This window comes from Pseudochaenichthys georgianus, chromosome 12 (assembly GCF_902827115.2).
Source record: "Pseudochaenichthys georgianus chromosome 12, fPseGeo1.2, whole genome shotgun sequence".
NCBI lineage: Eukaryota > Metazoa > Chordata > Actinopteri > Perciformes > Channichthyidae > Pseudochaenichthys > Pseudochaenichthys georgianus.
Window position 1 is genome coordinate 14,896,853 of NC_047514.1, and position 25,452 is coordinate 14,922,304.

At 40.9% G+C, this 25,452-nt stretch overlaps 1 protein-coding gene across 1 annotated transcript in view; it reads left to right on the forward strand.

Moving 5' to 3' along the window:
* brinp1 (bone morphogenetic protein/retinoic acid inducible neural-specific 1) overlaps window positions 1-25,201 on the forward strand; it is a 132,286-nt gene extending 107,085 nt beyond the window's left edge. The window contains exons 6-8 of the mRNA XM_034096529.2: window positions 5,143-5,379; window positions 8,875-9,097; window positions 20,240-25,201. Coding sequence (XP_033952420.1) covers window positions 5,143-5,379; window positions 8,875-9,097; window positions 20,240-21,380 — 1,601 coding nt within the window. The 3' untranslated portion in view covers window positions 21,381-25,201. The remainder of the gene's footprint in view (window positions 1-5,142; window positions 5,380-8,874; window positions 9,098-20,239) is intronic.
* Window positions 25,202-25,452: the final 251 nt, after the last annotated feature.

Here is a 25,452-nt window from a genome sequence, read left to right on the forward strand (position 1 = left end):
AGAGCACAGGCTGCCAACAGCAACCACATCACAAATCTTGAAACACAATATTCAGTGTGTATGATTCAAAACCAAAATTACTACAATCTACCAGCACCATTTATGGGAGATTATTCCTATTACAGAAAGAAAAAAACAAAACACATTTGCATTCTCCCTATTGTGATCTTGCACACAGGAATACATCTAAAACGTTTTTTTTAACTTACCTTTTCTCTGACTCAACTTGCATGTCTGTGTCCAGAGTGCTGTGCACCTGGCAATATCTCGGCACCATGGAGAGCTCATCTTCCTCTCCAGACTGCCCGCTCTTCTCAATCCAGCAATTGCTCCAACATGCAATTTCAGCATATCCCTCTTTCAGGAGGCGGGAGCAGAAAGCCTGAATGCCAAGACCATTTCTATATGTAATTTATGCTTTTACAGTGATTACTGCACCTGCTTTCTTTCTTGCAGTTTGTGCTAACAATATGAATAAGTGAGCTTCTTCAAAGCTAACGCTATTTGGAGGTATCGTAAGGAACACATTGCGTCTTTTTGTTCCATGCAGAAAGAGCGGAGTGTATCACATTATGCACATGCAGGCTCTTGTATGTTAATATGTTCTAGGAAATGGGATTTGTCATTTCTCTGTTCTTTTGCTTTTTCAAAATATATGCATTCCTAAATCTTATGTACTGTACAATAAATCCCAAAGTATAGCACTCAGGGATGAGAAAACAAAAGTGTTTGTGCTGCACTTTGGACGCATTTGACATGAAAACATGAACTTCATGGTCCTAAACTATTTTTCACACAAAGTTAACTAAGATTGTATAAAAAACACTGAGTAAACAGTCCTGTTGGAAAATGGGCTGCTGCCTTAGAGACTGCTTGGAACATTTATGATAATCTGGGTGTAACGGTTCACAGAAGTCACGGTTCGGTTCGTAGGCCTACCTCGGTTTGGGGGTCACGGTTCGGTACAACAAGAAAAAGCAAAAAAAAAGTCCCAAATGCGTAATTCCAGGTTTGTTGTTATTTATTTTTGAACAGTAGTGCAAGTTTCAGTTTCAAAATAAGGAACTCTGACATTTTGAATAATTAACTGTATTAAACAGTTAAAAACAAACCACAAACAGCACCACACACTTAGATGGCCATATTATCTATAATGGCTGATGTCAAACAAAAAGGTTTCATCAAGCTGTAAAACTAAAAAGAATGTCTTGAAAATATTACATCATAAATAATAAGAAAGTGTTTCCAGAGCGCAAAGTCGTTGAAAAACATTATGCCAAAAGCTTCCGTTATTTATTTTGGTCTCTCGGCTATCATGTCTCTTGGCTTCTTAAACACAGCGGGGATCAGCTGTTGAACTGCTGTTGTCTTTTGCGGCTCCGGTGATTGGCACATCTGGGTGATGCCTTCTGATATGATTTAGCATGTTTGGCGTGTATACCATTAGCATACCGCACCGCTATCGAACAACGCCGACACACCGTCCTCTTCCGATCCACCACTCGCACACTTCATCGTTATTGTAGTCCACAGGGAACCCGAAATGTTCCCACACAGCTGATTTAAAAGAAGCAGGTGGGTTCTAGCTCCTGTGTGTTATCTGAAATCGCCATACTAACTTTTCTTCTTCTTGTATTTAGTTCGTTTGGTTGTTGTTTATTCTTGTTCTTCATTTGTTGTTTAAGGGCGGCTGGCAAACAGCTTTTAGGCGCAATACCGCCCCCTGGATTATATAGGCCTATAGTGTATAGTGCCCTGAATGACGGACTTTTTTCCCACTCGTAAAAAAAAAGGCGTATTCAACACAGCAACACATTATCCATTTGAATGCTAAGTAAACCTCATTCAGAACTTTAAAAAAATGCAAACATATTCTGAGATCTGAGAATAGCTCCAGTGGAACATGTTATCCTCTGTCAGGCCCAACAGACGCTGTGTAAGACCCACGTGCTTTATGTGGCGGAATGAGTGGATAAAAAGCAACTTTAAATGCCCCTCTACCTCATTCATCTAGGAGTGGAGCTTGCGTGTGAAATGGGCCAATACCGCAAATCTTAAAGCTGTATGCCCCCTCTGTTTTAAGTGTCTAGGGATCAGCAGGGTGGCCCGGATTGAAGAGAAACAGGCAATCTTCCAGTTCAGAGGTCTTTCGTTTTGTATCATGGCTGCAATGATAACCTCCAATGGTAATTTAATGCCCCCATTCAAGTAATGCACTTTATTGCACCAGTGGATTAAGTAATGATTATTTTGCGAAATTGTGGCCACACAATGGTCAATTAATCTTTAATGAAACTGTAACTTATGAGGCGGAGCGTGGCATTGCAATAAGAGGGCAACTGCTTGCCAAGGCTGTTACAAGCCTCGGTTGTGGACTACACTCCCCATCTATCACCATGTAAAAATAGAGCACTCTAGAAAGAGACATAATGAAAAGGCAAAGTCACAGTTGCAGGCTCCATTTTTAGCATTCATGGAAGCTTTGAGGGGCTATATCCTCCAACGTACGTGAAGGAAATATATCAGCCTTTGATGTATGCAGAGAGATTATCCATTTGCCATTTTCAGGTGCTATTTATTTAGAGCAAGCCAGGCATAGGGGTTGCAGGGAATGATGTGCACTGACAGAGCATGAAGTTGGAAGTTATCAAATGGCTGCACGGGAATTCCAATACCCAGCTATTTATTTCATCAGCAGCTCTTTAATGATGGAAAGTGTAACTCCCTGCTCCAATGTGTTGTTTTTTTACTCAACAAACACCTGCATAAGAGCCGTATACACTGTAGCTTTATAGCCCAATCATTTTCAAAGTGTTCACATGGTACTGCACTACCAGAGCAAAGCTGGGATAGTCACAAAGATAAATGTTTATTTACTCTGATTAGTTTCTCATTTCATTTTGGGCCTGAGGGCTCCAATTCTCTTACTCATTCCCCACTGCACTAACAAATGTGGATGGATTTGTTTTTATTGCATGACATCATTTCTACACTGACGTGGGAGAACCAGACATTGAATTTCCAAAACTTGAGTGCGTGCTCGGTGGGAAAGTGTTGAGGAGAGCAAAAGAGGTGAAGAAACAGGAATGATGAGAGTGATTGATGGAGTGAATGTGAGCCAAAGGATGAAGAGGGACGAGTCAAGGGGCATGCGCATGAGTGTGGTGAGAGTAGGAGTGAGTGTAATGAAGTAAGACGGAAGAGATGTGTACAGAGTACGAGGTAAAGAGTGAGAGGTTTGGTAAGAGAAGAGACAGAAACATTGAGAAGAAAAGAGAGTGGAAAACAATAGATTGTAAGACTGATAGTGCCGAGCTGAAAGTCAGCATCCCCAACCAGTCCCTCTGCAACCTCCCGGTACCAACACGGTGATGTCACAGGAAGAAAATGTGTGTCGGTGTGTGTCTGCGTGTGTGTTGATAGTAGGGTTGGGGGAATGGTTAGACGGCAGAGGGAAGGAGGGAGGGCTGAGGCACTCGGTGTTATTGTGCACCCGGCCGCTGGCACCAGCACTGTCAGTAAGCAGCGTTGATCCGTGAACTTGCCATCTGGATTCTCCCACAAATCACATTAAAGTTTCAAGCCCAGGAATACATCAAGCTAAATGAATATTGGATCCAGGGGCCGCAGACAGGCCTGATGGAGAAAAAGCCCTGTGCAACCCAACTCTTTTGTGGTCAGACATGATCCATCCATCCCCTTTACCCCCTCCCTCCTGCTGTTCCCTTCATCACTGATGGGCAACGGTTCTAAAGAGGGGGAGAGGAGAAGGGAATCTACTCATAACTAAAAAGGGAACACAAGAAGACGGTTTATTATAAAGAGTAGGGTTATTGTGCTGCATTTAAAGACAAGTAAAACATGGCTTGTAGCTTGATATGACTGGAATAGTTGCATTCATTCCTGATAGAATTGTATAAACATTGCTCGATATTGGCCAAAACCACTTTATTTTTCTTTAAAGACTGTCACTGTTCATGCAGGATGAAGTTGTCCTATGTTGCAAAGCCAACAATCTTGGCACATATTAGGACATTAATGCTTCTTAATCACCCACTGTTTTCTGTTAAAGTGCATGTTGTGGGTGTAAAGAAGGAGCACACTATGGCATTGAATAATATTATGTTGATTTTGCATAAATCGATTCCTATTTTCACCAAAAGTCAAAATAATACCTGAGCAGAAAAAATAATGGAATCATTCATCATTCGATAACATGTTATGTTCTGGTTCCTGGCTGCATATTTCCTGCTGAAACACTGTTTGTGCTCAAGTAAAACCTATTAAGAAAATATTGCCTCACCAAGATTCGGTTTCATACAGGAGAAAATAAATCTATTTAGTTATTTTCCAATTCAGTGGCTTGTATAGCTAGGGATTTATTTTCAACGGGCCTGGACTGAAGAAAAAGGCTTTACTGTTAGCTTTTCAGGGTTCACGTCTATGAGATCCCCAGGGTGAGATACGGATTGGCTTGTAGTATGAAAATTATAAATACCTTGTCAGCGGCGAGAGGAAAGAGGTATTTTCAGCTTCAGCCCCAAAGTGGCCTCTTGACTACACATTCCAATATCGCTATTAGCAAATAATTAGCGGGATGCTGCAACGTTTGGTATGTAAACCACAGGCAAATACAAATGGAAACATGTATTGTACAAAGCAAAGAGTATAATAACAATGCTCGCAAAGGGTATTAAACAATCTGTGCTAAGGAAACCAACGCAGAGGGCAGGCATCAATCACTGTTATACATTGTCACATCATGAGTGACCCACCACTGAAAAGACAGCTCAAGTTGAACATAGTCGAGCTTTGAAGCACACCATTCAGAAAAATAAATGAGTGTTTATAACACAAAGCAATCCTGGAAGGTCAGTCAGCCCTTTCACCGCCGCTTTTTAATATTGTGTTAACTTTTTTACACATTTGCATTGATGCAAAGAATGGGTATCATTCGGGTATCAATGGGTATCATTCGTTGACAATAATCCTGCCTCAAATATTTTCATTTCACTGTATACTTGAAAAGAAAGCAAGATTGTAGGCTTTTTCTTATTCTTTATGTCATATTCAACAATAGATCATTTATGAAACACATTCTGTTGCACTAAAACTTCCCATTTGTCTCTGTTTTTCTGTCAGGTCTTCAAGTCATTTTCCCAGAATACCTGCAGGAGAAGTTTGTCCAGTCAGCCCTGAGCTACATCATGTGCAATGGAGAAGGAGAGTACGTGTGCAGTAACAACCATTGCATCTGTCAGTGCGCCGACGACTATCCCCAGTGCAACTGTCCCATCACTGACATCCAGATCATGGAGAATAGCCTGCTGGGGATGTCTGAGTCCTGGGCCTCTTCTTACAAAGACTTTGAGAACTCTGGTAAGTTTACAATTCTTCCAACTTGTATTTACCTTGACAGCTTAGGAGAAGTGTGTAGCTATTTTACTATTTTGCAAGGGAATAATTCCTGAGAAATGCAGCTATCCTATTCTGTGTATGGGTTCATGTGCAGAGCTCAGGTAATTAAGGTGATATCATAACCTTGCAATTTTCTCTTTGCTTGAAGATCATTTAAAATCCCATTTTCTAATTCTGCAGCTTAGTCTGCCCTTGCTCAATACCACATTTACATAATTAATAGAAAATTAAGTTTCCTGCATTCACTGCAGAAAGTACTGAGCAAATGCAAACCCAAAGTGTCTAAGATATTGGACACGGTGGTAAAAGAAATAAAAGCACAGCTATTGCCCGACTGCTACATGGCGAGTCACCTTGTTTATCTATTATTTATATGATATAAAAGTGTCCAATAAAACCTGCCAGCAGCAGATAAATATATTGATATACCATAGAAAGTTCATGTGAGTCACTGAGTGCAGTGAGTCTGGAAATGGTGTAACACGAAGGGGCCAAAAATAAAGGTTTATATTAAGGCTTATCAATTAAAATGCAAGGAAATGAATAACTTTCTTAGTGTCTGTGTCATTTATCCAAATGCTATGAGATTAATAAAATGAAATATCTCAATATATATTTTGGACCCTTCATATTGAGATGTAATGGCACAAGAGGTATGAAGTGGGGTTACACTCTGAGAGCTGTAATCTCTAGATAAGGTGCTTGGTGACTTGAGATAAGAGTCATGCGAGGGACTATGTGGACTCTTTGGAAGCTGTATCAAGGAAGAGATCCTTGGTGGCTTTGAAGCCTGTATGAAAGCACTTGGCATCTGTTGAACTGGCATGATGTGATAATGGATTCTTTTGGTGAGGGAATCAAACATTTTTGAATACCGGATGCTGGGGACAAACATCTTTTTCTAGGAAAAGGGCGAGGGAGGTGACCTGACATTTCTGAAAAGTGGGTGGAGGAATACGGCAAGTTTGAAACATGGGAGGAGAAGGAATCTGGCTTCTTTGAAGAAAAGGGGAAAAGGAGCTCTGACATGCCTGGGAGGAGAGAGGAGGAAGTTCTGACATTTCTTAGCTGTTTCTGAAAGAGAGTCTCAACTCCGTGGTTAATGCTGTTAGACTAAGACGTCTGTAGGAAATCACTGGCTTACCGCAAAAGTCTATTTTGCAGGTATTGAATATGGGGATCTTTTCTTTTAAGAGTTCCGTCTAATGCTGTGTATTCATTTTTCTCCCCAAACAAATGTGGTTGGAACAGGGGTTTTATACATAGATTTGGATTAGATTGTCAGTACCCTGAGTAGAGGCATCTTTGTGTTAGGCTACTTCTGCACTCTCTTCAACATGCTGGAATTGATAAACTGTTCATTGGATTATTTTTAATGATGTGCTTGAATTTATCTTCGGAGACAATAATGAGCTATACTCTGAGCCATATTTCCTTAATTAGCACACCAAATAAAAGATTCCTTCTACTTGTGTATTTGCTGCTGGAGTCTTACAAGCATCCTCATGCCCATTGTAAGTAAACATTGGAACCAGAGTTGAAAATAAGGGTCAGAGTGCTGGGCGCATGGGTTGTCTGGTGAGGAGACAAGCCGTGAGTTATCAGAAGCAGCAGGAAGAACATAATGGCAATAAGCGACACTGGTGGGAACATATTTGTTGAAGCAAGGCTCTTCAGTAAGTGTGTGGGAGCACAGTCAGAGGGTGTTTACTGCACCGAGAGTTTCAATTCACTGCAAATACTCACATCAGAAGCAATCCGAAAAAATAAACCAAAGACATCAACCATACATCAAGAAGATTGGTCGAGTTTCTGTGTGCTCACTGACCATTGCCACGTTAAAAAAATGGGACTGACTCTTTTTGGTGATTCTTTAAATTGTCCCTACTTGAAAAAGACCCTACTGGATATTTTTACAGTGTTCCAAAAAATAAACTTTGGACATATTGGTTAACTTGTGAAATGATCACATTTTTCTAATGCCTACAGTTTTAAATCATAACCCTTTTTATATTCAAAACATGTATGCAAATACATGGTTAACTTCTGTCAACTCTACCAATTACATCCAGTTGCTGCTTGTTGTTTCTTTGTTTGTAATTCTACCCAGGATGCTTAGCGGGAATAGGGTTGAACAAATAAGTATTCTGTAAAGCAAACTCACTCTCCAATATTGTTGACACTTAATCATGTGTATGAAAACACAATGGTTGGTTCACAGATGAGACTGTTTGTGTATATTTTTCAGTTTATTCTGCTATTTCAACAAAGCTGCATTAAAGTCTAAGTCTTGCCATGGAAACGTCAGTGTAATTAAAAAAAATACATTGAAAAGTTTGCTTCAGATTTTTTTTTTATTAAGAACCACAAAACAAGTAGATCCATATTAAGTTAAATCAATGGTAACACTTTATTTTGATAGTCCGTAGTTAACACTCTACAAGTCATCAGTTGACATTCAAAAACACTGTTTCAACAGACAAGTAACATGCATTTAACTAACTGCCAGTAGAATATAAGGTACATCTCAAGTGTTGATCTATAGATTTTACAAAAAGTGTCTGTTGACTGTCAACATGTTTTTTGCAACAGGTTATTAACCGATATTCAACCTTACTATCTGTAGATTGTGAGTTCTTATGAAAAACCTTTTTTTCTCAAGTGAATGCATTAGGCTTCTGTATTTATCTTATATATTAGTCAAATAAAACAGGAACAGGTGTTTCTAACTCAAACATTACATACATAATGAATAAATAAAGTTTGTGATCAGTTGTGCAAAACATTTCGCTTTATTCCCATGTCTGTTGCATATAATTAGTGGATGAATGTATGTGTTCTGTTGATAGGTTATAGACTTTCTACTGTTCTCAACTGTGTTTCACTTTAATTGGATAGTCCTAACACATGCCTTCAAACGCTTAGTGGAGAATGCCTACTAAAAGTATACTGATAGTCAACTCTAGATTAGTTGACGATCAACAGATAGTCAACTAAACTCTAAAGTTGCTTATCTGTTGATCATCAACTAATGCTTAATGTAATCTTTAGTTGACATCTTGACTCAACAGATTATCAACAGATAGTCAACATGACCCTGTTGACTTTCAACTGACAGATTGATTTTGAGTAGTTGATTGTCAATTTTGAAGATGTTGACACAATATACAAATAGTAAGGTTGAATATTGGTTAATACGCTGTTGACATGCTACTAAATGTCAACTGATGACTTATAGAGTGTTAAATATGGACTATCAAAATGTGTTACCAAATCAATTGATTACATTTTGAAATGCAACTTTCATATTGAATTCACCCTTTTTTCTGCTGCTTTCAAGTCAGAAAATGAATTTTGAACTTGTACTTTTCTCTCATTTTTCTGTCTCACCACCATCCTCTCTCATCTCTGTGTTTTGCCATCTGCTCTTTCACTTCATCACTTTCTGTCATCCAGATGAGTTCAAGTCCTTCCTGAAGAGGCTGCCCTCCACTCACTTCCTGCCCATCAGCAGTGTGCATCTCCTGTGGGGCAGTGACTGGGACCTTCAGGCTCGCTACAGGCTCCTTCAGAGTTCCCTGGAAATCCAGCGGCTCAAGATCCAGCGCACTGCCCGCAAGCTCTTTGGCCTCAGCATCCGTTGTCACCACAACCCCAACCACCAGATGCCTAGGGAGAGGTGGGTAGAAATACAACCTTTAGGTCATGATAGGGATTAGATCTGAATTTACTCGGTGATCTAAAGTGCTGTTTTTGGTATTTGATATTTTTGGATATTTTCTTTTCCAAGTGTGAGAATAGCAGCTGTGAACATGTATCCCACAGAGGATATTTCAGGGAAAGTTCTTCTCTGAAATGATGTAAAGGTTTTACTTTGATTGTTGCTTTTCGAAGCATGCACAGTAAGGATGCCATCTATTATACATCTCAACTTATGGCTCTGTTGTTTCTGTCCATCAAGCCAACTTAGTGCTGAGGCTTGCACATGCCCAAAGCACTCTTGCTCACTCTTGTATTTCTCATTGCAGTCTGAAAAGTAAATGTAGCTGTGGGACTTTTCTTGATAGGTCATTGCACACATATGTCACCACCTACTGCAGTTGGAGCTTAAGAGCCTTGCTGTGAATGTGCCATGGTGTCAGCACTGCCAGGAACTTCCACATTCGCTGCAGCAAATATTAGAAAACACTATGCGAAATATGCAAAGTGTGCCACATGAAACACACACCAACGGTTCTCTGTAAGTGATGGAAATGGGATCTGTGAAATATTTATTCAAGTGGTCTACGACAGAAAAGGTGCACACCCACATTTGTGTGTAAGGGATGGCAAAGGATTGTTCTGAAGTGTTGCAAAGAGCCGCAGTATATGCCCTTGCTCTTCCATGGAGTGCGCATCGAGAGTGCCTGATGGCATTGGAAATAAAAGCAGCATGTTTATTTGTTTGCTTGTGTGAGGCAGCCTTGCATCAGATGGAGGACTTATTTGTTTTCAACACATCTGTTTGCGTGTCTGTGCACTTTGCCTACATGCTTGAGTGGGTGGTAAGTGGTCTATAGCTTACACACATGTTCTAACCTAGGCTACAGCGCTACATTTTCATATAAGGGACTGCTTGTTATGATAAAAGGGTGTTGCTAACGGGGGAGGCACATCAAATACCTTTTAAAGCACTGCTCGGCACGGCACTGCACGGCATATATATATATATTTTTCAAGATAGGCTTTTTCTACCTTGGTATCTACCCCCCATTGCTCACCCTCATTACAACAACTAGCCAACCTAGAATAAAGCCTTTATTGTCATTGTGCAAAGTATCCAACAAGATTTTTGTAGTGCAACCCTGTCATATTATCAAGGTTGGGGAAAAATAGGACCCAAATGCAGATTGAGGAGGGAAGCGGGTTTCAAAATGAAACAAAAGAAGAGCTTTATTTACAAAAGTGCATCACTAGGGCCAAAAGGGTGGGTGGAGGGGGTCTGGAGGACGGGTTTGGGCTGACAGCCCAGGGGCACGGCAGAGGACCAGGAAGGGGTCTCGGGCGGACGGCCCGGGGGCAAGGCAGAGTTCATAAAGGGGCGAAGGCCACAGCGGGCGAACTCAGCGGGCCGAGCATGAGGGCGAAGGCAGCGGCTGAAAGAGTCAGGGGGCTGGGCCCGAGGGCGAGGGCCGTGGCTGGGGAACTCAGGGGGCCGGGCACAAGGACAAAGGCCGCGGCTGGGGAACTCAGGGGGCCGGGCACAAGAACGGGCAAGAAGGCGGTGACGGGACAACTCCGGAGGACGGGCAGGTAGGCGCTGACGGGACAGCTCCGGAGGCCGGGCAGAACCCGGTGTCGGCCGGACAGGAACCGGAGCCGGTGGGACAGGCGTAGACGGGATCCTAGACATGACATGGGCTGGTGTCAATGGGACCCCGGATGGCGCAAGGGCTGGTGTCGATTGGACCACCAACGCAACAGGACAAGGAGTAGGCAGGACCCCCGGCGGGACAGGTGTCGGCAGGATCCCCCACGGAAGAGGACAAGGAGTTGGCAGGACCCCCGGCAAGACAGGTGACGGCGGGGCCTCCAACGGCACAGGACATAGGGTTGGCAGGACCCCTGGCAGAAAAGTAGTCGGTGGGACTGTGACGGGGTTCTATTTCTCCGTTCAAAACATGGCTTAGTCGGTTGTTTAAGCTCCAAAAACACTTTAATAACAGCAACAAAACAAAAAAACGGAACCAGCACAATTGAAACAACAAAATAAAAATCCAAAACAGGCCGTCCATCACTCCGGTGTTGCCTTCTCTGCAACCATCTCCTGAACATGTCCCAGCTGTTGCCTTCATTGCAACATTCTTCTGAGTTCCCCCTCCAGGGCCAAAACCGTCCATTTTTAACCCATAGCTCCTCCCACAGGCTTACCGTCAACAGGTGACGCAATTACCTCAAACCACATTGTCAACATAAAAGAATCCGACCCAAACATAAACAGGTTAACCACCTCTTAACATAATCATTTAACAAATTAACAAATTAACAAATGCACAATAAATAATAAATTGCATGGTTCATTTGGGGAGAGAGCAGGAAATGTTTGGTGTGTGTGTGGTGTGTGTGTGTGTGTCGGCTGTCAGTGGCGGAGTCAGTCACTCTGTGACCCGCTCCGTCACAGGGACCCCCAACGGGACAGGACATAGGGTTGGCAAGACCCCTGGCAGAAGAGTTGTCGGCGGGACCCCCAGCGGCACAGGACATGGAGTTGGCAGGACCTCCAGCAGAACCTCCAACGGCACAGGACATAGGGTTGGCAGGACCCCCGGCAGAAGAGTAGTTGCCGGGACCCCCAACGGGACAGGCCATGGAGTTGGCCGGACCCCCAGCGGAACCTCCAACGGACCAGGATTGGGTAGGGACTTGAGAGGGGACTCGAGAGGTGACTTGAAAGGGGAAAGAACACGGGGGGCTGGAGTCGGCCGTAACGCCGACAGGACACGGGGAGCTGGCGTCGGCCGGTACGCCGACAGGACATGGGGAGCTGGCATCGGCCGGAGAGCCAACAGGAGACGATGGGCTGGAGTCGGCCGGTACGCCGACAGGACACGGGGAGCTGGCGTTGGCCGGAGAGCCAGTACTGGAGCTGAAACTGGATTCTGGACCAAGGCTACTGGGGCCGGTACTGAAGCCGGAACCATGGCTGCTGGGGCCGGTTCTGGAGCCGGAACCATGGCTGCTAGGGCCGGTTCTGGAGCCGGAACCATGGCTGCTGGGGCCAGAACTGATGCTGGAACCATAGCTGTGTGGGCCGATTCTGGAGCCGGAACCATGGCTGTGTGGGCCGGTACTGGAGCAGGCACCATGGCTGTTGGGCACGGACTAGGGTCTCCTTCTCTTAGGAGCCTTTTGTAGGCTCCGTGGACCTCCAAAAGCCAGACGAGACCCATCAAAAGCGTTCTCGAAATAAGCTATGTTGGGAACTGTGGCAGGCAGGGGGCTAGCATGCCTGTAATTATGTAACTTTTTTTTTTTTTTTAGCATATTGTTTATTATATTATAACTCTGATATAATTGCAAAATAAAACCATGACAAGACAGACCAAACGAAAACTGTGACATAAAACTAAGATCGTGACAGATAGTGCACAGTGAGGGAAACAGACAAACAATGAAAACATGACAGTAGAAGACTAAGCAAATGCAGCATGTCAGTAGAAGTTAATGTAGCTCGTGCTGCTGAGCATTAAGGAAACATGCTCCCGATGGACAACTACAATACCCACATGGCTTTGTGTCGTGTCCCAGCTCATATTCTTCACAGTCCCACACCTTTCTTAACATATGCCACATTTATGTTTCACTGTGTTTTAGATTCTCAGGCGAAAGCCCAGAGTGCACCATGACAGGGTCATTCCTACACTATGTATGTTTTAAATATGTTGGGCTATCATAGGGCTTACATCTTTTCCCGAAGATAGAAGGGGGGGGGGGGGGCAGAGGGCCAAGGTTTAAGAGTGAGGGCTAGCTATTAATGCTTGGATTTAATCAGCTCTTGCTTTTTTTATTTTCCTTTTCCAAACCTAACTTTGGTGTGAATATAACAGAATTTAATAGATTATAGGTTCAAGATTAAAAAACTCAAACCAACTACATACCAGCCCTTGGATACGATACAGAATATGTATTTGTAATAGTTCCTCCAAAGCCAAATCCCTATGTTGTCTTATGTTGATGTCTAATGAAGGCTAGCAATTGTTTTATGATTTGTTTTAATGTTACTGCATTCTCAGAACGACTTTGTTAAAGGACTATGTTTTAATAACATATTGGCGAGTTTGCCACATTTACAATCTCTGTCTTTGTCCTCAATTCAAGAAAATGGCCTGAGTCACAACAGGTACTCCAGTCTCCACCTTGTCACTGGGCAGCCTATAATATCAGTGTATGGGGGGATGGAGGCACGGCTGAAAGCCCATAAACCATCACGCCAAGTGTTTTGAAGGTGTTTGCCAACCTCCTCAGGGAGGGCTTCCAGCACATTCCCAACCTGTCAGCTGCAGAGGGTGCTGATGATGATGTGAAAAACATCCTGCCTGGCCCCAGTGGCCAAGAATGGGCACACCAGGGTTCTAAATGACAGCAGGCCGGATCCCTAGTGAGGGAGCGTTTAGATCCCCTTCAGTTCATACATCAGGCCCACAATGGGGAGGATGATGCTGTCAACCACCTGCTTCTCTCTGCATACTTGGACAGCCACTGAAAGTATCTTGTTCATTGACTTCCCCAGGGGTTTTAGCACCACCAGGGTCCTCTCCTGGGATCATTTCCTAAAGCTATGCATATAGAAACCCCAGTGATCACAGATTACTTTGCCAAGAACACCATTTTTGATACATCACAAATATGTTAGATCGTGTAGTTGGAAACCTGTGGCTCCTTTATTGCTTTCATTATTCACCTTCACATCCTACCTTTTCAGAATCATGCCATTTTCAGAGGGTCCTAGAAAACGTTGTGAGGGAGCAGTGCATGTGTCAAGAGAGGAAGGATACATGTTTTGTTCTGACAGGGTAGTTGAGTGTTTTTTTAAATCACCAGTGACTGAAGGTGACCAAGATAATAACACATGTAGTAATAAGAAAACAGGGCTGCACATACTTATGGAATACAAAGGAGGGATACTAGAACTAGAAGGTGCTGCATGTATCTCAGGCAGTCTTCTGTAGGCATGAATGTAAGTGAGTAAATGTGTATTGGCTAAGTTAAAAATAGAGGGACAGATCAGGGTTTCCGCTAGGATTTTTTCTCACCGGTCAAATGTCCGGGCAGAATTTATTTTACCGGACTAATTTGAAACTTACCGGTCATATTTCAATAATAATAATAGTTGTGTAGCAGAGTTTCCGTTAGCAGGTAATTACCGGACTATGAGCAGATATGCTTCAGTTTAAAACTCAGTTCACAGGCTCATTTTTATATTGCTTCAGTTTATGATCGTAACAGATCGAAAAATTCAGATTCATTTTTCAATAAATGATTCCACAAACAACATAATTATTACATTCAAACAAACTACTTGTAGTAGATAACGTACATTATTCAGAAGTTTACATCAACTTTGAATAATAACACGGGAGAAACGGATCCTCTCTCTCCCTCTCTCTCCCTCTCCCTCCCTCTCTCTCTCCTGACAGCACGTCAGTTTCTCCTGCAGCTCGCTAAACAGAGGGCGGGGCTTCAGGTGATTATACAGAGCTGCGTGTCTCGGTCAGACTCAGCAGCGGATCTGATCTCTCTCTCTCGCTCCGGTTACACTTCACTCGCGTTTATGTCCATATCGATCAGATCCAGCTCTCCTGATCGGCCTTTATAGAGAGCACCGATCAAACTATTAAGAGTGAATATCGGCCGATAATGACCGGCGGCCGATCGATCGGAGCCTCCCTAATTATTACCAGACATTGTGACCGTCAGGTTTTGAATTTACCGGTTTTTTATAAATTTTACCAGCTAAAAACCGGTAATTACCGGCTAACGGAAACCCTGGGACAGATAGAGTTCTCCGATGTATTGACTGACACAACACAGAAGAGTGATGCATTGTTAATGATCCAGCCCCTCCTATAGTTTCACGTTATTTCATTACTCTTACATGGAGCCTTTAAAGCATTCATATTATGCCTATTAATATGATGTCCTTGTACACTTTAGTTAAATTAAATTATGGATGCAAAGTAGGGAAGAGGAAGTCACTTATACTAATTGCAATTATTCTGATGTAAACTTGTCTTATCAAGTCTAACTTCCCCAAAAAATATTTTTAAGTTTTCAAGCATGTTGCACTTTCAACATTGCATATCATTCTAGGTCAGTCAGTAAACATCTTTACATCAGCTAATGGAGGAAAGGAGTCGGATGCATTGTTGCCCGGCTGTAATTACAAATGCATATCACCACCTTATAATTTCTCTTACCTCACCGCAAGGCATCCATCCATTACAAGCATCATAAATCCCTGTTGTGAACACTCACCGCAATAACTGTGTGGAAACTTTATAGCTGAACTATATTGGATTTCCTATTGCATTTCCTGTAATGAGTATAGCAGCTTGCTTCAAGTATAATAAACATAGCAGTTTGTCTTTGGTGTAAATGATTCATAGTGACAGACATGAAGTAGCTTCACTCCCAGCCAAATCATTTGCATCCAGGCTATGCATTGGCTTTAATTATTCATGTCAAGTCAAGCATATTTACTAATAAGAATATACCCTCCATGTGATGAATCACTTTGCCATCATTTCTATTGATTTTGACTTTACACTGCTTTTTAATCTTGCCTTAACATATTCAAACGTAATTTTTGCATTTAGTTTACGCTACTGTATATAGTGTCACTGTCTCATGAAATCATCAAGGGTATTCCTCTCTTTCATACGAAGCTCTTGAAAGATCATGGTGGGAATAAACTAAACTAATTTTGCATTCCCTCGCAATATTTATTGCAGGGGACATTTAGTGGGTTATGATACAATGTCACTTTATGGGAACACTACACGAGAGATAGAAAGAATGGAGTGACATTTGTTTTAATCATGCATGTATAACTCATTATTCCTTTCAAATAGCTGAGCTTGAGCAGTATTAGGACAGTAATACACCACAGGAGTTCACTGATAGAGTAGCTTCAAAGCTCCGCCAGCATAACCATGTAACTTCTCTGAACAAAACCATGTTTAAGTGTTGCATGTTTTATAAACTAATGCGTAACTGTCATAATCATGACAACAAGAACACAGCCATGGCAACGATCACACTACATACTACATAATAATACAACATCATGCAACTCAGTCTTTGTCTATAGAGCATGTGAAAGGTGTTGCTGAAAAATGCAAAATTGCAGAATGCATCATAAAACTAAAGCGAGGTAACGCAAAAAGATTTCTCGATTAAATTCCCAATGTGGGTCTGTACTCATTTTAATAACATTGTTCTATTACTGTAGCTTGCTTCATCTGTGGGACATTTTGCTTCGGTTTTCTTTGATCAGCGGCAGATTCCATTCTAATGCTCTGATGACCTCTTTCTTCCTTTTCCTTGTTCTTTAATGTGGGGGGGATGACAGTTGTCATCTGAACACCAGGGCCTGTTTGATGCATTATTACAAACCTAAAGTGTGCTTGAATTCATTAAAACAAAACAGTATCCATTGGGATGTATTTTCATTCAAATGTATATGGAAAATCTTTACAAAGCTATTGCTGTAGAAACAAATAAGAGAGAAATTAGACTAGCCACATGATGCTCTCAAATATCTTATTGAGGGAGGCATATCTTTCAGTAATTCAAACAGATATTTCAACAGTTATTGCAAATAAATTCAAATGAGGGAACTTTATGACTGTCCCTTTGTCTAATGCAATAATACATAGCCAGTAAAATATAATAGGATACGTTTTACATTAAAGCCAACATAATCAATGTGTTTTGTATGCAAATTGTAATGATAATTTGATAACTTGTATATCTGGCATTATTAATAATAATAATAATAATAATTCTTTACATTTATTATAGTGCTTTTTCCAGTGCTCAAAGCGCTTTACAAATACACATCACACACATATTTTACATACATGCAATGGTCACTGTGGACAATACCCACAGGAGCAAGTTCAGGTGAAGTGTCTTGCCCAAGGACACAACGGCTTTACAGACGCAGCAGCGGCGGGTTTCACCCATTGATCTGATGATCATTGCACAGCGCACTGCGCCACACCGTCCATCTTCACACCTCGAAGTCATCGAGGCGCTTTTACAAGTACACATTAGTATCATACATGTACTGTGGACATTACCCACAGGAGCAACTCCGGTTGAAGTGTCTTGCCCAAGGACACAACGGCCTGACGCAGTGGCGGCAGGAGCGGTATTAGATGTCTAATGTTTCACAATCATGTTAACTGTTGAAAAAGAAATCTGATATCTTAAATACCATCTCTTAAATTAGGATCCAATTACCTATACAGTACAAATACATACTGTGGGCATTAGCTTCCTAACCTGTCGAGCTTAACGTTTTTCTTTAGAATAAACACATGTTATGTCCAGAGGATAATTTTTGTGGCCAATAAAATAGCATGTATTGCTAATTGCTTTATGTGCCATTTATAGCTTTGTTGAATTACTTTTATGAATATAATAGCATAAATAGGTTATGTAAAATGTATACAAGTCGAAAAACAGTCAATGTTAGTGTTTGACAGTGTTCAGTTCCTGACTCTGTGGCAGAAGCTGTTTTTGAATCTGTGTGTCCATGATTTGATGGAGCTGAAGCATCTTCCAGAGGGAAGCAGATTAAAAAGATGGTGCCCAGGGTAGGATGGCTCTTTCAGTATGTTGGCTGCTCTACTAAGGCAGAATAGGCTGAATAAGTCCTCCAATGAGGTCAGTGATACAGTACGCCAGCACACTCTCGATGGGGCAGCAGTGGAAGGTTACCAGCAGTCTCTCCTGGTTTGCTCAAATCCTCAGGAAGCGGAGTCCCTGCTGTGCCTTCTTGACCAGACCTTTACTGTAATGGTGTTGGTAGATCAAGAGCGATTTTACCAATGTGCAAAGCAAAGAACCTGAAAGCAGAAATGATTTCCATACTGCCCTTGTTGATGTGTAGTGTTTCTCTTGAAGTCTATGATAAGTTGTTTCGTTTTTGAAGGGTTCACAACAAGTGTGTTCTCCAGATACAGCGCTGTTGGTCTTTGAACTTCATTCCTTTAGTCTGTGTCACTTTTTCCTGTGATGAGTTCCACCACAGTGATTTTGACTTTGAAATGTGTCATTAAGCAGAATACATGAAAAAAAAAAAAAGGTTTTAAAATGCCAATAAAAGCTGTTAGAGACAGACTAGGACTAGACACGTTAATCTTTAAATGCAGAACTTTCTATTTGTTGATTTTAATTTGCATTACCCTCATTCACGTTTTCGTGCACACTTTGGTTTATTTGGGTGTTTTTACTTGTGAATGACGTTTTTTTCCAACATCCTGCACATATGAAGCTCACCTCTGATAATAAATGTTATTTTCTGAATCTTAAAGAGGCTAGTTTCCTATGTGTCAGTTATGTAAACTGTACCCATAAACTGGCAGTGCTTCAGTAGGTGGACTAACTCATATAAACATACAATTTAATAAACCAGAGTACCTAGAACCTGGAGACAGAAAGATGTGAAGCCTAGTTAGCTGACCCTGCTGTGCCTGTTCTGCTTCCATCAGAGCTAATCAAAATAAATCTGTGAGACTGGAGCACTTCACAAAAAATTATAATCACAGTAATGAGGGTAATAGATTTTGCTAGATAAATAACATCTGTTACCATCAGATTGTGTCACAAAAAAACAGTAAAACCAGTATATTAGTACATCTCTGCAAGGTAGCTACTTTTGTATTCATAGTGGAGTGGACAGCAAACACACGCTGGAGGGAACAAACATGATACACTCATCTCTCTAAAGACACTCCAGGCAACACTGCAATACGACAGAGAGGAAATGGAAAGTGATATAAAAATCACAAATACATTGAATGCACCAGGATATTAAGACACCTCATCTCTAGGGGAAGAGGCAAATCCAGACATGAGAACACTAGTGCACATAAGCAAACACTGTCAAGAAATAACTTCTCCACACAAGGTACATTTCACATCTCCAATGGGATAAACACACAGGAAACCAGTCAGTGACATGATCCGATGGGTTACAGTTTGGAAAGAAAATAAATATGTATAAAAAAATTGCAATTGCAAGTAAATACATTTTCATTGGTCAGACAGATAACCTAAGTCATTGACAACATATTAATCAGCGAGATTCATCATCATTATACATACATCATTCATTAAAACCAACAGCACAACCTATTTTGGATTGTACTTTATTGAATTCCAGGCCATCAAGGACAATTTAATGTCTTGACATTATATGTGTTTTATGTGGGGTAGAATTAAGGACATGTTTGCTTTTGAGTAAGCTTGTTGAAAGTTCATGTTTTCATTTCCTTAATGTGTATCCTCACTTCATGCCATCCTCAATTTGAGCCAAAGTTAGTGGAATCAAGCAATGTGCTTCTATTATCCTCTATAGGTGATTTGTTCCGGTCTCATTTTGGGTTAAGCTTGGGGGGTTTCTGACCTGCCGAGAATGCAATGCCATCCATCATAGTTAAGCCTTGGCTTCATTAACATGTCAAGTTAACCTTGACCAGACCTCGTCTCTGAAAAATCAAGATTCAGAATTCACCTCCTACAGTCTGAAAAGAAGTTCCATTGCTGTCAAGATGACAGGGAAAGATGCCTGAAGGGAAAATAAGAGACAAGATAAGAATAGCAAGTAATGCCTTCCACCTGAGGGAAATAACGCAACTCCTCCCCCTTGAAGGGAAGAAATGATCCTATTCCCATACTATCCTGACTCAATAGTTTTCATGTATACATTGCTGCCAAACATTTAATAAGCATATCATTGAGTTTTGGATTTGCCACTGTATCTTGTATACCTTATAACTATTAGCATCCATTGATTTCAGTAAAGTTAAGTGAACTGACTACATAGTACAAGCCTAAGTAAGGCATCCAAATTAACTTAATTTGGGGTTTTATTTGTAATGCTTCCAAGTGCATTACCAAACTATTGAAACTAATTTAACACAAGCTTTATTTGTTGATAGTAAACATGAACATAAGTGAATGAAAGGTCTTCTTTATATGGTAACTCTTAAAGCTCTCAAATGTGACCTTTAACGATTATCTCCATATTTTGTTTCTCCTTTCTCTCTAGATCTGTGATGCAGTGGTTGAACAGGGTTCAGTCTTTCCTCTACTGTAATGAGAACGGGTTCTGGGGGACCTTCCTGGAGAGCCAAAGGACATGCGTGTGCCACACAGGTGTTACATTATGCCAACGACCCATCCCATGCGTCATAGGTGGCAACAACAGCTGTGCCATGTGCAGCCTGGCCAACATCTCACAATGTGGCTCCTGCAACAAAGGCTACAAGTTGTACCGTGGCCGCTGTGAGCCCCAGAACGTGGATTCAGAACGTAGCGAGCAGTTCATCAGCTTTGAAACTGATCTGGACTTTCAGGACCTGGAACTCAAATACCTGTTGCAGAAAATGGATTCCCGACTCTACATTCACACGACTTTCATCAGCAATGAGATCCGATTAGAAACCTTCTTTGACCCAAGATGGCGTAAGCGCATGTCCCTGACCCTGAAGAGTAACAAAAACCGGATGGACTACCTCCACATGATTATCGGTCTGTCGATGAAGATCTGCCAGATGAGAAATAGCAGCATTGACCCCATGTTCTTTGTTTATGTCAACCCCTTCAGTGGTAGCCACTCAGAAGGCTGGAGCATGCCCTTTGGGGAACATGGATACCCACGCTGGGAAAAGGTACGACTACAAAACTCGCAGTGCTTCAACTGGACTCTCCTGCTGGGCAACCGGTGGAAGACCTTCTTTGAGACGGTGCACATCTACCTGCGTAGCCGCGCTAAGATCCCAACTGGCTTACGCAATGACACGGGACAGGGTCCAGTGGATCTTGGAGATCCTAACAAGCGGCAGATCTACATCAAAATATCTGATATCCAAGTGTTTGGCTACAGCCTACGCTTTAATGCCGACCTGCTCCGTAGTGCTGTGCAGCAGGTTAACCAGTCGTACACACAGGGAAATCAGTTCTACTCCTCCTCATCGGTCATGCTCCTGTTGCTGGACATAAGGGATCGGATTAACCGCCTTGCCCCTCCATCTGCTCCTGGCAAACCCCAGCTGGACCTCTTCTCCTGTATGCTCAAGCATAGGCTGAAGCTCAACAACAGCGAGATGATTCGAGTGAACCATGCCTTGGACATGTACAGCACAGAGATACTAAAACAATCAGATCATCTGACTGCTAAACTCTGCTGAACATAGTAACATTCACAGAAGGACAGCAACATGAAACACCCAACAAATGAACTAGGCGGGGATATTAATCTTAATTTTCTTTTTCTCTTTTTTCATTTTTGGACCTTTTCTGCCTTTTGATGTAATATTAACTTTGTAAGCATAATTCTTAAAGAGATAAAGGAAAAAGGCACTGATGAAAAGCATTTCAGATTAAGATAAAGAAGATTAATGGAACCACTATAAAGACTGTATCATATTTGTCCCAGCATGTCTGTCATTCCCTAAAAAGATCTAAAAAAAAAAGAAGAAAAAAAAGAAATATTAAATATATGTACTGGTGAAAAAGAGGCCTTGATTTTACTCCGAGGGATCAAAGGTTTTATCTGAAACTGCCATTCTTTACTGACAAAAACATTTTTAAAGGAATAACAATGGAACACAAGGGCAGACCAGATATCTTTTTATTTCAGCTAATGTGCAAAGTATTTCAGACATTACAGAGAGTTTAATATTAAAAAATGTTTATACATAGTAAGGATTAAATAGCCCTAGTGAATAAGTAGTCAACACATTACTTATAGACTTTATTACATTTCAAACCCACAGCAAATCTGCATTGTGAGTTATGAGGCACTCTGTCATTGTTCTGATACGTAAGGCACACAGCAGGGCAGTAATGGATAGTCATGTCAAATAACAAAAGCCAGCTGTTTATATATACATATATATGTGGATGAATGTATGTTTGCGTGCGCGTGTGCAAATGTGCGTATACCTTATTTTGGCTTGATGCTTATTGCTGTTCGTTAATTGAATGTGTCATTTGAGATTGACTCCAGTCTAAGCTAAATCTTGCATTTGGAGCGCTTCTTCCCGTGTTTGAAATTCAAGCTGTGTTTTTCACAAGGCAGTACCTCCTGGTGCGTGAGTGCAATATTGTGGTCTGAAGATTTAACAATCAATGCTATTTTGTACAGCTTTGCAAAATGTACATGTTGTGACTGCTAATTCGTGGAGCTTTTCCGCACCAAGAGCAAAATGTAAACATTCATCATTCAGGCACATTTGCAAGACGACCTAAAGCCATACACTTCCCTGAGGTAGACATTAAGTCCATCCCCGTTCTCAAAAGAACATACATTTAAGGAAATGTTTGGTTTGTATGTTTTTATTTTATCAGTTTGTAGACAAGAGCACAGCAAAAGGGAGATGGCAGGAGGAAGCATATTATGTTGAATAAGGGTCATGTTGTAAAGCCATTGAATTGCTCTGTTGTGCCACAGGAAGAAGAAAAAGAAAAAAAAGAAATTGTTAAATTAAATCTTAAAATACCTTTTTGGCAGTGTTTCATCTGTAAGCGTTTAATGACCTCGTGTACAAATTTCAGATGTTTTTGTTTTGCATGTTGCGGGAAACATCAACAGAGCTCTGACTGTGTTTAACATTCAATCGTCAAATTGAAATATGAAACACTACCTATGTAATGTTTGGTCACATGTTATTTGGGTAATCCGATGCTGAATCATATTGCTTATGACTTTGTGTAAGTCCAATCCGTTAACCTGCTATTAACAACAACAAAGGCAAGGTCACTCATGTCATAAAACCTTGCTGTCCTGGTCATTGATGGGTTCAACTTAAAAATAAAAAAGCAGACATTAAGTCGCTGCTGTCATGGCTCTCAAACATCTCCAGGTTTAAAAGCTGCCAGACAAGTTGCAAGACTAACATCTAAAAATGCATACTGTTATATTACGAATTATTTTATTGTTTATTTTTTATGTCTGTTAGTCAATGGATGTAGCTTTAGTTTGGTTGCTTTGGTACTTTTGTTGTGTTTAATGTTGTGTTCTTTAAAATACCCATTTTCATTTTACATTGTGATGAGACCAGTCTTGTGTGGTTAGCTGTAAGCAGAGGCATGTTACAATACTGGAAACATCCATGATAGGTAGCTTTGTCAGCTGAAGACTTTACTGCATCGACAACTTTTATAGTTGCCTGTAAATGTGCATTTCTGTCATGATGTAAGTAACAGAACCATGTATTTCTGTGTGTGGCCATGATGATCCTTATGTTTTAATTTACAGTTTTCAGTCTTTTTGTGAAGCATTTTTAACTCTTGAGAGGTGCTTTATAAATAACAGTTTAGTCACTTATTAAGTCACTACAAATGTAATACATTTCAGGAGATTCAGTAGTCAGCTAAATCATTTTTTGATATCCAATATAGTGGTTATTGCAAATGTGGTGGCCAGGTCAGGTTCAAATGAATCTCACAGTACAATACTTTAATCAATCAGATAAGAAACAGCAGGAGCAGAGAGGGCATTGGACCGGTTTAACCTCCAGTTTAATAAACTGTATCGTGATCAGTATGTCCGCCTGGGTGTGGATGGTAACTGCAAGCTGTCTCAAAGCTGCTTGGTATTTTAGTTTATCAAGCCCAGCTTATTAGTATGCTGATGTTAACATGATAGACTTTACACTTTCTCAAATATGTTAGCATCTATAGCATTGCCAATGTAACATTTGCATGCTAACGGTACCTCCTTGTGGATTCATTTAAGCTAACGTACTGTGGAGTTGATTTAAACATACTGAAGCTAAGCCTAACAAGCCTGCAGTCAATAGGAATGCAGTAAATAGTGGACTTTATTTTTCAGCACTAACATTGGACCATCCAAATGAGTTGTTAGTTATTATTATGATTATTATAAGTGCCTGTTATCTATCCCTTTAACACATTTAGAGCTGGAGGAACCTTTTAGATGTAACACAGAAGAATGACACTGAATTAGCTTAAGGATTTGAGACCGTAAATGTTGATCTAATATACACTTTCCATATCCTCTTGAGAACTTCGCCTTCAAGGAAGTTTGTGCATGTGGGGAAATCAGCCACCAGACCAGTCAAGGATGACTTTTATAAGTTATGGTTGATTTTGTCTTTGTCCCCTGTTGTACAATATATCTGTAAATATGAGCTCTGTTACAGTAACCACCCTCTGCTACAGTAACAATATAATAAAATATAAGAGTAAATAAAAGGAATATAAAGACTACATAAAAAAAAACTCTATTTGAGTACATCAGCACAAAGTACAGGGCCCCCATGTCTTGTGTATCTAATTAGATTCATGACAATGTACGACTGTTTTATATTGTCAAAGCATACTGTACATAAATATTTAGTTTTGAGCCACTGCAAAGTCCATGAAACAAGCACATTTACTCGTATGGCGTTATGCTACCACAGTGTTGCTTACATGTGTCCATGGATATGTCTGAAGATTTTTACAACTAATACCTTGCCGATGTACTTTTTTGCTGTTCTGTTGAGATCACTATATCAGCTTATTTCAAATGAATGTTTCATATAATAATCTATTTCTCATTAAAAGGCTATATTTAATAAGAAGAGCAAGGCTTGTTTGTACCATTTTATATTCTAGAAACTATTATTCTGCACACAAAGACGCTGCATGCTATACCAAATCCTATGAGCCAGCTAATTTTAGTCCAGTGGTTTGGTCAAAGCATGCCAAAATACTTTATCTTAACTATGGCTTTATTGAAGATTCTCCCCATGAATGTTATCCTGTCTCTGAAGTTTGCTGATAACAAATATGTCGTTCCTTGGCCCAGCCGTTTTTGTGTGGCTGAATTCAGGGAAATAAATAATGTTTGGGCTCAAGGATTCACATCTTGTAAGGCGGTGGCATTCACCACCACCGGATTCAGTATTTATTTTCCCATCATGCAGACCCAACAGTTCTGCCCACCTACCCACCCACTCAATCAAGCCCTGCTTTTGTCTGTGCTGCACTTCAATGACTAAAAGGTATGCTGGTACAAGCATCAGAGCAGGACTGTTCTAAGTCCTTGATGTGTGTACAATACAACGGCCATGATGACGTGTGGGGGGGATATGTAAGCCGCTACATGAATGGTTTGCAAAAAAGAATTGCGGTCAGGAGGAATTCAGAGTACTGATCTAATGGGGCTATTTTATTTTGGTCGCCATTTATAAGAAAATCTACTTACTTTAACATAAGAAATGCTTACAAAGTGTTCAATGGATCACGAGA